This window comes from Pygoscelis adeliae, unplaced genomic scaffold, assembly GCF_000699105.1.
Source record: "Pygoscelis adeliae isolate BGI_AS28 unplaced genomic scaffold, ASM69910v1 Scaffold57, whole genome shotgun sequence".
In the NCBI taxonomy this organism is placed as follows: Eukaryota; Metazoa; Chordata; class Aves; order Sphenisciformes; family Spheniscidae; genus Pygoscelis; species Pygoscelis adeliae.
The window spans coordinates 6,077,411-6,089,619 of NW_008825615.1; the positions used below are offsets into that span (position 1 = coordinate 6,077,411).

At 36.7% G+C, this 12,209-nt stretch overlaps 1 protein-coding gene across 1 annotated transcript in view; it reads right to left on the reverse strand.

The window, feature by feature from the left end:
- Window positions 1–11,926, reverse strand: part of SENP6 (SUMO1/sentrin specific peptidase 6) — a 94,896-nt gene extending 82,970 nt beyond the window's left edge. Inside the window, 1 exon segment of the mRNA XM_009333235.1 lies at window positions 11,852–11,926. Coding sequence (XP_009331510.1) covers window positions 11,852–11,906 — 55 coding nt within the window. The 5' untranslated portion in view covers window positions 11,907–11,926.
- Window positions 11,927–12,209: the final 283 nt, after the last annotated feature.

A 12,209-nucleotide genomic window follows, 5' to 3' on the forward strand; every position in this document is an offset into this window, starting at 1 on the left:
TTAGACGATAAAATGGCCGCAGTAGGGCTGCGCCCGGTAATGCCTCGGGCTCTCCCGCTCCCCTCTTGATCAGCTCGGAGGCAGCGGCTTGTGGGAGGTGAGGAGATGGCTCGGACTGCGTGAAATGAATGAACTTTCAAGAGTGCGGGAGTCCATTGGGCAGGACTGGGGCCCGCTGGCCTCTCCCCTCACTCACACTCGGGCAAAAGGCCACAAAGGTCTCACGTATTCTTATCAATCATAAAATCCTCTGTGGCCCTATCAAGGCATATTTAAGTCCAAAACTTGGATTCTGCAAAACGTACAGCATTGCCAAGCCACCTATACAGAAATTGCAAGTCATGGCCTCGGCTATATTTGACTTCTAAAATTAAAAAATCCTTTTTTAGCATGTCAGGTTTTACATTTTAAAAAGCTGTCTTGTGAAGCCCAAGTACCTAAGTACCAAAATCATACAGCCTTTAAAAACGAAGGTAAATTCTGATGGTCTAGACTTAGGGAAAACTAGATATTCCTTTCTTGGACAGGTTCCTTCATCTGGAATTCTAGTGTCCCCACTTTTACTGCAGAATTGGGGAAATTTTATGCCTAATTTAAAGCACCTAGTTTCTAAAATGACTAATCCCTGAAAAGTGAGCTTCCAAAAATGCTTTAACTTACGAGTTTGTAGACTAAAGTCCTAAATTAGGTAAGTTCAAGTACCTAGTGCATATGAAAATTAAAAACTAGAGAGAGGAAAAATCTTCGTTTTCCTTTAAGTCCTCTAAATTTGTTATTTTCGTTCCCAAATTTTCTGTATTGACACCAACCATATTGATAAGTGAGAGCGCTCAGTTTTTACACAAGCAAGAGGTAAAAAGAAGCAAAGTAGAGCGCAGAGCTGGCCTGGAAGAAGACACAAGAGATGTCAGACTGCTCCCCGAATGCTATGTGATTCCACCAGAGCTAACGAGCAATTAGAATTCCAAAAGCTGGAACAGTGCTGGCAAACCTACATGTCTTGATCCTCAAAATCTTCTTAGAAAAAAGACTTCTTCTGAAAGAGGGATCACAAAATATTCTTGTTTCGTTAGTAATAAAATTATCAGGAAACAATTAGGAAAAATTGGTGCAAGCTAATTATACAGAAACCAGAAGACTGTATGTTTAATAGAAACCTAATATTAAAAAACAAATAAAACCAGAAAAAAGGAAATTTAGAATCTAACTGTCAAAAAATATCCTATTGTATCTCAGAAGGGCATTGTCTAGACAGAGGGTTTACTGTGGAGGTTACAGCATTAATCCACAAAAACAAGTTCCTGTTGACAGTTGAGACCAGACTGGTTCAGGTCTACCTAATTCTTAACAATTTTTTAAAAACTAAGGATTATGAGTTATGAGTTATTTGAATAAATGTTTGATACACAGTCGTGTGCTTTTGTTGATCAAGTCACGGCATCAAATACAGCTTCATAGTCTCATTTTTAGTGAACTGAGGCACAGTAGATAAAATACCTTTTAAAGTAGAAATAACAAGGGAAGAAGTTACCAATATTCATCTAGATGCATGGTTGATTTTAGATGTTAAATTATCAATCAAAAAGTCTACTTTTTTATGGAGAAGAGCTGCCCCAAAATTACATCTCACTGCAGTGTTCTTTTTTCCTTTATTTTAAAGCTTTTGAAGGATGCGAGAGAGAAGTATGTAGTCAAATCTCGTGTTCATTTGTTTTTCATTAAGCTTTTATTAGTAGTCCATTCTCAGCCTTAGAGTGGTTTTTTTCATTTCAGAAGTATTTGCGAGGGAATGCAATACTGATGGCACTTAGGTCTTACAAAATCTTTTCAGCATCCTCTTAACTTTGCTTAGAACCAGAGGATTTTCTCCATGTATAAGAAGTAACTGAGTGATCAGTGAGAAAGAGAAAATTAGCATTTCCCTTCCTGCTGGGGGAAATCATACAGAATTTACTGAGTTTTCTTTCTCTTCTCAGCCAAAATGTTAATTGTGTTCACGGAGTAAGAGCCCAGGGATGAAATGCATCAGATCATTACTTCCTGGCCTTTAGCAGCCACTAGAAGTTGACTAGTCCCATGATGGGTAGTTGACAATCACAGGACACAATCTAAGATCCTGAATTTACAAACACTTGCATGTGCACAGCTCTGCTGGCACAGCACTGCATAGGGTGAAAAGCCGATTACTTCATTAGGCAATGATGAAGAATTTTTGTCTCACCTTAGAAATCTAATTTTTCCTTCTCTTCCCACAATGAAAAAAATGTTATTAATGAATGTGGCTTAGATGATTAAGTACTGAAATGATGGAAAAAATACATCTTTGTTCTTTGTAGTTCTGATTCTTTCCAATTACTTCTTGTTTCATCTATGTTTTGTAAGGTTAGCCAACAAAATGGGGGTGGCTACTCCACAGAAACACTATTTCCTTACTTAAGGAATAAAATGGAATTGAGATTGCAGTTTTGCAGCTTCTGTAGATGTGGTAGTGTACGTTACTTAATTTTCTTCACTGCTACAGAAATTGCATATAGAAGTTTAAGGGAATTTATAGGCACCTTGAATAATTTTTTGTTATTTACAACCCATGAACCCATTCTACAGACTATAAATCAATGCTTTTTAACAGCCCCACCTTTCAGAAAATAATGGTTATGGGCTGAATTATTTTTCACTGTTTTCCACTGTTGTTCTTAGCACTGTTCCTTGACTGTATTAACGATGTATAATCTGTGTCCTTTGTTAAAAAAAACCCAACAGTTTTGTTGCTGTCCTCATGACCTGATGCCTGTTTTTTCTCTGTGCATTTTTAAAGCAAAATCAGATTTATTTCTTGTGCTTTCTATGTCTTGTTCTTGCTATTAAAGCTAGTGTTTTAATTTTAGGGGTTTTTTTACCTGATATTATTCCAAGATAGCTCACATACTGTAGTTAACTCTTCAGGAACATTCCCAAATGGAAGAGTACCATTCGTCTATGTGCTAGGATTTATAATGATACATCAGGACGTGGAGAAGGTTTTTGTTAAATTCTGGTATCAAAGATAGCTTGTCGAGTAGGTAGTAAATAACTACAGACTGCTTAACATCATCGGGACTTTGTCTAAAATGTTTTCTTAATTCCTTCCTCAAAGGAGACCTGTTTTTTAAATCTGATCAGCCTACCTCAAAACGCAATATTGTGTTGTTGGAGAATAACCATAATAAACAAACACCTACTAGGTTTCCTGCTACTGTCATAAACATTTTGAAAATAAAAATCCCATTATTCATTGCTGTGGCTATTGCTTAAATATCTGCTGCACTGTCTTGGTCATTACTGCATTATAACCATTCAAAGAGAAACAGTTTTGTTTTAAATCTGCAAGTTCTCTTACTGGACAGTGAGATCAAGCAACTGCGTTGGGCTAAAAAGATTATGACTCATTAAAGCATCAAAGTGAAATTTATAGAGAGAGAAGAGTGATTGAGAGATGTGTCACCATCATTAGCCACAACATAGCATTAGATATTACTTTTGGAAATAAAAATGTATTTTTGTAGAGTCTGGGCTACACCTGGAAGGCCATTTGTTCTAGAAGAAAAAAATAACAGAATTTGATGCACAGCCCAGAACCATTACATCAGTGACCTCTCCTAAATAGAAGAATTACAATTATGATCGTGAGAAAAAGTAAAGCTTTATAAAAAAGAATGATTTAAAATGTATGCATGGAATCATACTAAAGAAGAAATGCCCAATTATAAATCAAATATAAAATATTCCATCTGAAAAATTCAGGATAGTGTTCTATATTTTTAATTATTCCTTAGTTATTGGGTAATTATTTTATGACACATGTTGAGGCAAAGATTGATCTTTAACTAAAGAAAGGCAAAACTGTTGATAGTAGTTTTGTAACTGTTAAAAGGGGAGCACATAAAAGCCTCAAGAGAGTACATCAGATCTGAGATACTTAGAATATACTTTCCAGTGTATATCAACATGTCTGTATAAAAGATATTTCAATATATTTTGACACACTTTATCATATTTGCTGTAAGCTTCCTGAAGCAACTCTGTTGTTAATCTGAAATAAACTTTTCCTTTTCTGTAATATTTTTATGGTGATACTCTAATGGAAATATGTTTTTGCATACAGACTGATGAAATGCATTTATTGATTGCAATCCAAGCTTTATGATTAGGCAACAGTGTAAATTTCTTGTTTGTCTTTCAGTGTAACTCTTTCATCATGTTACTAATAAGAGCAGAAGTTCTAACTGATTTAAAGGAGGAAAAATATAAAATGTTGCATTTGTCAACATAAATAGTATGGCATAATCACTGTAGCCTTTCATCTAATAACAAAAAGAATATAACGAATGCATCTACAGCACAAAATATTAAAATCAAAGACTATGGAATCAGGAAAATAAAATAATAGAAATTTTACCACGATAACAAAAAATAAAAGCACAGCAAGACTCAGACTGTTGCTTAAGGCATGTCAGGCATCCAAAAACATCCAGCATACAAAACATACTATGCATATATGCACAGGGTCAGACCCTGTCTCTAATCTCTTGCTTTTCAAATCAATGGGAAATATGCCTAAGTCAACTTCTAAAGTATTTTTAAACACATTTAATAGATATTGAAACATTTTTGTATTAAGTTATACAGAAGTCACTCTCACAAATCACACATGGAAGGAAATATGTGTTCTTAATTGCCAGCTAACAAAACAACTTGCAGATGGTCTTTCTTTATAACGGTCTCACACCCATCAGAAAAGGAAACTGTTTTGCAGCCGAAATCCTTGGAGATACTTTGTCAATAATGATTAGCCTCAAGATCTTTATGTTAGTAGAGATGTCTAATTTAAACAAATGCATATAATAAACAGAAAATATCTAATTGAAATTGTTTCAGCAGAGTCACACGTCTTAGAGGAGGATCACCTTTCCCCTGCCTGTCTGTTTCATTAGATGTCTATTTGTCTAAAGCTTTAAGAATACTTAGGTTTCAGAGCAATTAAGGCAATCTTTTAGAAAAAGTTATTATGTGTTTTATGGAGGAAACTTCTGTATATATCCGAATCATGTTTATTAAAATAAACTACACTAAGGGCACATAAAACAGCAAATATTAACCCGTACACATACAAGCAAAAATACATACTAAAGCAAAGAAAAAGGTCAGGTTTGTGTACAAGGGGTCGTGTCATAATCATAATGAAAGCAGAGGCAAAAAATCACTACATCCTACCTATAGTCAGTGTGCATGCCTTACTCCCCTACTGCTCATGCTGCTGGCTAAGACACGGAGTTTGTTTCTTACAAATTCCCCTTCTAATCAGAAGAACTTCTGAAACCTTCTCAATGTACAAAGGAGATTAGCAATCTGGACTATGATGATGGATCTGCTTCTGTCTGTGTACTTTAGTGGTTAAGTACAGTCGTGTACTTGGTCTCATCTGTGAAGTGGAACCAGTAAAAGCATAGGTAGGAATAACCATACTGGAAAGAATAGAATCCACACTATACAGGATTTGAAAGATGTAAAGGGATCATTTAATTTGTCCTTCTGCATAAAGTTGTAAAGACTTAAAATGTCACTGGCATATGCCCTTAAAAATCTCAGTTTAAGATTGATCTTCAGTCTCCACAGATAGTGTATTAGAAAGGTGGGTTTTTTTTCCATATTAACCTAAATAATCTTCTCTACAAATAAGTTTCTTCTTCTACCTCAATTAGAGTTCACTATGCTCTTTTGAGTAACTTTTCTATGCTGGGAGATTGCTGTTGTGTTTCTCAGTCTTTTCTACAGTTCCTTCATTTATTATTTTTAATCTCTCTGGAGTCTCTAATTTGTCTGTATTTCAAAGTGGGGCATTCAAAACAGGATGCAGTACTTACGTAGCTCTCTCCAAAGCTGAATAAAGCAGAATGACTGTCTTCTGCTTCTGACATACTGCAATTCCCTTTAATATATCCTAAAATATTTTTCAACAAAATCATAGTTAGATCATGGTCAATTTGTAATCCAATATAAATCCCAGGTCCTTTTCTGTACTGTTGTTCCCTAGCTAGCTATATCTCATTTTGGATTAGCTCATTTGATTTCTGCTTCTAAAGTGTATGATTTTCTACTTGTCTTCACTGCATATCATCTTGCTGGTTTTAGATAATTTCTTTCAATTTATCCAGATCACTTTGAGCTCTAATCCTGTCCTTAACCTAACCACCTGTTAGGCGCTTGCAACAATTGTGGTCTGGCAGTGAAAATAATAGTAGAATTATAGCTAGGATAAACCTGTGTAGAATCAAGTGCATCTCTCAGACTGTCAGTGAAACACCGAGAGTGCATTTTTTCAGCCTATTTCCTGGTTCAGTTTTAAGAAGTCATACAGGACAGTGGCTAATGTCTTACTAGAGTCAGTATCACCTGCATTCTCTCCCTATTGATCCTGCATGCCAACTATTTCAATGAAGATGGGCAAAACTGTAGTGTGACATCAGAGCTTTCCAGTGTTTCTCAGGAGATTGGAATACAAGTCCCAGAGATGTGTAACAAGACCTTCATATCTGTGTAGAAGTCCAAAGTTCTTTGCTCTTCTCAGTCTTTTTCCTCTTTTCCACAAGATGAGGAATGTCATTCTGAGACGTTATTTCCTCTGGATGTGGATGTTCACTGCTCTTTCTGAAGATGTCATTTACATTCTTTAACGGATGTATATCCTAACAGCACTGGTCCACATGAAATACTCAGTTATACATACAGTAATTGTCAAATGGTGGAATGTGTGTTTGGAAGGCTCAAGGCAAGATGAAGTTTTCTCCAGAATTGTATGGATAACTAAACTAGCCCCTGTATAATCCCTATGACATAACAGGTAAGAAATATTCATGGAGTAGAACCTTGGCCCTGATGGAGTCTGTAGAGAACTTTGATTGGTGTAAGCAATATTGAGCCCTGAGACGGGGAGGTTAAAGAAATGAGAGTTGTCTTGTGTGTTCACAGTTATACTCTATAAGGACATCTCAGTGGGAAGGGATGCTCTAACTCATAGTGATTTGTGAGTTCTGCAGTATTTGTTAACAAGCTGTCCCAGTTTATAAAGTGGCCTATGACAAGCATTTGTTTTAACTTTAAAGATTCTCCAAATCTTTATGCTCTTTGATAAATGACAGTGTCAGTCATCATGTGTCTGTCTTTGATTCATTCCAGGCATATATCATCCTTATCATCAGCTGCATGTATAAAAATGAGATGAATCTGGTTGTCATTGGTGTATTATTCCTAATGGGTACCATCAGGTCACCTTCTTCTTCAAGTAGTCCCATGTAGCTGTTAAAAGTAGGAGGCCGAAAGGCTAGGAGGCAATGGGGTCAGGGAATAGCTGCTACCACTCTGAGTCCTGTCAGAAATCGTTGGAGCCCCTATAATAACACACTCATGTCACGTAAAAATGTCACTAGTATCACTGTTGATTTTGTCAAAAGCTAAGGAGATGTTAACTACTATGAGCATAACCGGTATGTGATTGGCCTGCAGATTTTTACAGGAGTGGATTAGACTGGTTTTGGTGTTTCACTCCTTCTTCTGCTAAAAATTCTTGAGAGTCGCTTTGGTATTTCTGGGAGCATGAGGTCCACAGCAGTTTGTAAGCATACTGTGAACATGTATAAGCATATTACTTAGCCTATTTAGTGTTCAGAAGAAAGATACTATTCCTCTTAATATTACGAATACATTCATCTCTGTTTCTTTTTGAGAAAACCCTGTAACTTGTGACTAAATTTGCTTATTTTAATATATCAAATTCTGTAAATTTCTATAAAAGGTACCTAGATCACAAGCACTGTTTTCTTTATTTTTAAACAAAATAGATATGAAAACTAATCAGTTTTCCATCAGTTTGAAGATATATATACTTTGACTGAGGATTTATGGTTGCTAAAACAATGTGAAATTTTAGCAGACTGTTTAAATTATGATTACCATATGAGGACATTTAAAGTGGAGCTGACCTATTATTTATGTCTGTCCTGTTTGCTGTCTTGCAGTAGAGAAGCTAAATGTATTGTTTTTCAGCATAGAAAAGTTTTAAAGTGCTGTATCAGTTTTCATCATAAAAATTCCAGACTCTGTACCACCCATAAGGATGAATAAAGCTTGTAATCATTCTATAGAAAATCAGCAAATGAAATATAATCTTCTTAAGAATAGATAATATGATTTAAGAAAAGGAAAACTAAATCCTTCTCATTAGCCATAAGTAGTTTCCCAAGAGGAAAATCATCAAATGACACTTGAAATGTATTGGGAAGAAATTCAATGCTGTAGAATGTTTCCTTTCTTGTTGCATGAAACTTTGTTGCTTTCATACAGCACAAGTTTTGAAGATGCCTTATAACAATATATATGCTATCTATATTAAACTATGTTACAATGTTGTTGTGGTTTCTAATTTGTAGGATCTGATTAACAATATTTTCATAATTTGGGGGTATTTTGAGTTCTATTACTGTCCTCATCAGTTTATTTAATAGCAACCCGTCAGCTACCATCTTCTCCTCCTCCCCAGGCAGACTCAACCTTGTTTTCAGTTTCTTTATCCACTTCTGTCTCACTTCTCCCTGTGGCTTCTGCACTAAATGCAATTCTTCAACAACTTCTCTGTCATTGCTCAAGTTCTTCCCTTCCCTCAGTCTTCCCTAAAATCTTTCTCTCCGGCTCTTTCCTTTCATTCAGTTTCTGTTTTCAGCTTCTTTCCACCTACCCTCTCACTACCAAAATCCCTCCCATGCTTCCAACAGAGATTTCTCTAGCCCTTTTCTCCCACAATTGTCACCCCATTCCTGCCTTTTGTTGTAGCTCCCTCCCACTGTTGCTTCTGCTATATTAGTTTGTTAGGATCTATGATCCATATTCAATAACTGAGGAAAGTGATAGCCGAAATTTAGCTAGATGAATAAAATGAAAATCTTGTCTCTATTTCTTGAGTATATTTTCTTCAGTGCCATAATTCAGTTTGGTAATAAAACATGTTCTTCTCTTCTTGTATTAGCTAACACATGTCATTTTGTTTTTAAAAATGTTGCATACATACATGTAAGACTGAAACAGCAATCCAACAAATTTCATACTCAGTGCAAAGAACCTCAACAAAAACATAATTAATGCAACACAATGTTTGAGATTTTAAGCCAACAAAAGCCAGACCATTTAGAGCTAACGTTCCCATAGCAACCTTACTCTATCTCCTCCTGTGTCTGTGTGAGAGGGTCTTTTTTTACATGACCACATATTGCTTGAGAATGTGCTGTATTATTCCATAAATAGAACATCAGTTTAATAGGGGAGTTAACTACACAAGGACTTACAAAATTATATATATATCTTCAAAGGAAATTAAATCAGTGTGGCTTGTAGAGGTACTGTATGTATATAAATACTAGAAGAAATTTTCATGTAAGCTTCAACATGATGTTACATCATTAACATAAATCCTGCCTGCAAGTGAATTTTTGGCATGTTCTTAGTTTCCCAATTATCTATTTCCCTGCATATATAGAAAATATAAAGGCTAAATAATTATGGGAGGAAAATTGTTGGTATTTCTTCGAAAAAAATACAAGGAGACTCTTCAATTTTAAATTATAATTTTCCAGAGTAGGCAGCTACGTAAAAGCATATGGGAACTCAAAAGAGCCAGACTTTAGTCAGACTTCAGGGCCTGAAATCATCCCATTTAACTGTTAGCACTTAAATAAAGGGGCCAAAGTTATATATACCTTGTAATTTCTCTACAATTTAGGGAGGTAGAAGAGCATCTCCAGAGGATGATTCAGTCCTCCTGAGATGTGATTTGCCTTCTGCCTATCTTACTCTACTGACTATACAGTAGGTCTGGAGAAACCAGTCAAGATTCCTTCCTAGCCCAATTTATTGCTTAAAGTAGGATAAATCCAAACTGCGTTGTCCAAGAAAAAGGAATGAGATTTTCAGACATTTCTGAGTATTTAATGTGTCTTATGGGTTAGATGCAGGAGTCTCCCCAGACTACACCAATATCAATGTCTAAATCCATGACTTCACGTTCACTTGACAATAAAAATTTGTTCTGGATTAGATAGGACAACACAGGCCATCTCTTTTGAGTAGGTCTGGAACAGTACTGTGATTGTTCTGGGTTTACACTGACTGCAGAAAGACAAATTATACCTTATTTGAACTAATATTAAAATGATGCAGGCAATAATACTTGATTTATATATAAAGACTGTTGGAAGAACTTATCTTCATTTGTGTGTGTGTGTGTATTTGAACCAGCAGAATGAGTTAACATTGATTCAGCACTTTACATTCTTCAGCTGTGACATTTTTGATTCAGGACTGTCTCAGAGAACCTAGGAATATACCTTTACAGGCATTGGATAAGGTACCTCAGCAGCCAACTCATTCTGGATGCTGTTAGGTGCTGCAGCTCAAAAGTAATCAAACCCTAAGTTTTTGTTGGACCTAGATCAAGGTGACAAAGTTGAGATCCCTAGTAATTTATCTGTACCCTTGAAATGTATGTTTGGAGTTGGAAGTGTTTTATATGACACTGATACAAAACTGGCAAACCAGATGGCAATCAGTTAATTTGGAGAGGATTTTAAAACAAGAATAATACAATGAAGAAAAAGAAGGAATAACATTGAAAGAAATGCTCCTGACACAAAAGAGAGAAATGTCATCCATTTCCTCAGCTGGGCTGCAGAATACATTTTCCATATTCAGTTTCTTTATAAAAAAGACCAACAGAGAAGACCTGGTTAATGTTCTGACAGTCGTTAGAAGCTACACAGGTGGATACTGCTGGCATTCAACCACTGTTAGCGCTGAAGAAATCTGACACTCAACAATTAGATGACTGGCAAATTCCTGAAGTATCTGCTTTCCCGTAATAATATATAGACAACAATGAGACAATATGTCCAAATAAAAGTGTGTAGCAGTCTGAAATATTGAACAGTTCCCCAGAGAATAATAAGGAACTATTCAACTAATACCCTCTTTCTCACAGGGATGTCACAAGGCAGTAATCATATTGTGCTGTGCTGGATTAAACTTTGTTGGAACTAGCACATTTAATTGTAAACATTCATTTAAGATAGTACTGAGAGAAAGTTAAGATTTTTTTTCACCCAAACAAAAGGCAAATGCATGAGATCCTAGAGATCTGAATGCTCTGAATGAAAAGCTTTCATCTAGATACAGTTCAGGAAGGCAAAGTGGGGAAATAGCTCAGATGAAAACACATAAACAACAAATAGAAACATAATGGGGGAAAAAAATCTTGAGAGTTTGAAGAGTACAAGTATGTGACTGCTGTTATAAGTCAAGGCTTATATGTCAGAGTGCAGGCTGAAACAGTTTCTGATGCTATGAACAGGGGAACTCTAAGTTATCTAAATCCTCTCATACCCAGGGAAGTAGAGCCTTGCAAATTCTCTCAAGTAAACGCAGTAGTAACAAGAATATTTGACCTCCTTACAAATTTGTCCTCTTAGTTGAAACAGTTCAAAATGTTCTCTATAGTGGGTCAATACACCTTTAACCTACATTACAAAGTTCACAGGGAACAGCCTATTATTTCTTCTTCTAAGACAGGAATAACTGCAGCTTCTCACTCACTAGGAGAGCAGCACCTGACCATCAACACCGGCCGGCGTGTGAGGAACACCGTACGCTTGAACTAACTGTATCCTGAGACAAGAACCTCATTAGCCCTGAGGGTCCACAGGCAAAAGTGTTGTTTTCTTATCGGGTTTTAGATTGGTTATTTTTTAAAACTTCTTCACACGTGGTTACTTACGGGCTTGTAGCAACTGCCTGGAGAAAGTGGATTTTGAAACAGGACAGCAAAACATCTTTCCTGTGTTGCCAAGGGAAAGGCCCACGTGTCCGGAGAGGAAGGAAAAGCTTTGACGTGTGGGAAGAACCAGAAAAGATGCGTCTAGTCCAGAAACAAAAGTCACCTGTCAGGGGAGCCTTCTGGTGAGGCTTCTTGAGGCAGCTCCCGACCAGCTCCCTCCTCCAGAGCCCGCAGGAAAGCCTGCGGCCGCCTGGCCGAAGCTGGCAGCGCAGGTTCTCTGGCAGTTGCCGGACCCACCCAACGGTTACCCCAACCGCCGTCTCAGCCACCGCCCGCACCAGCGCCCCCCCCCCCACCC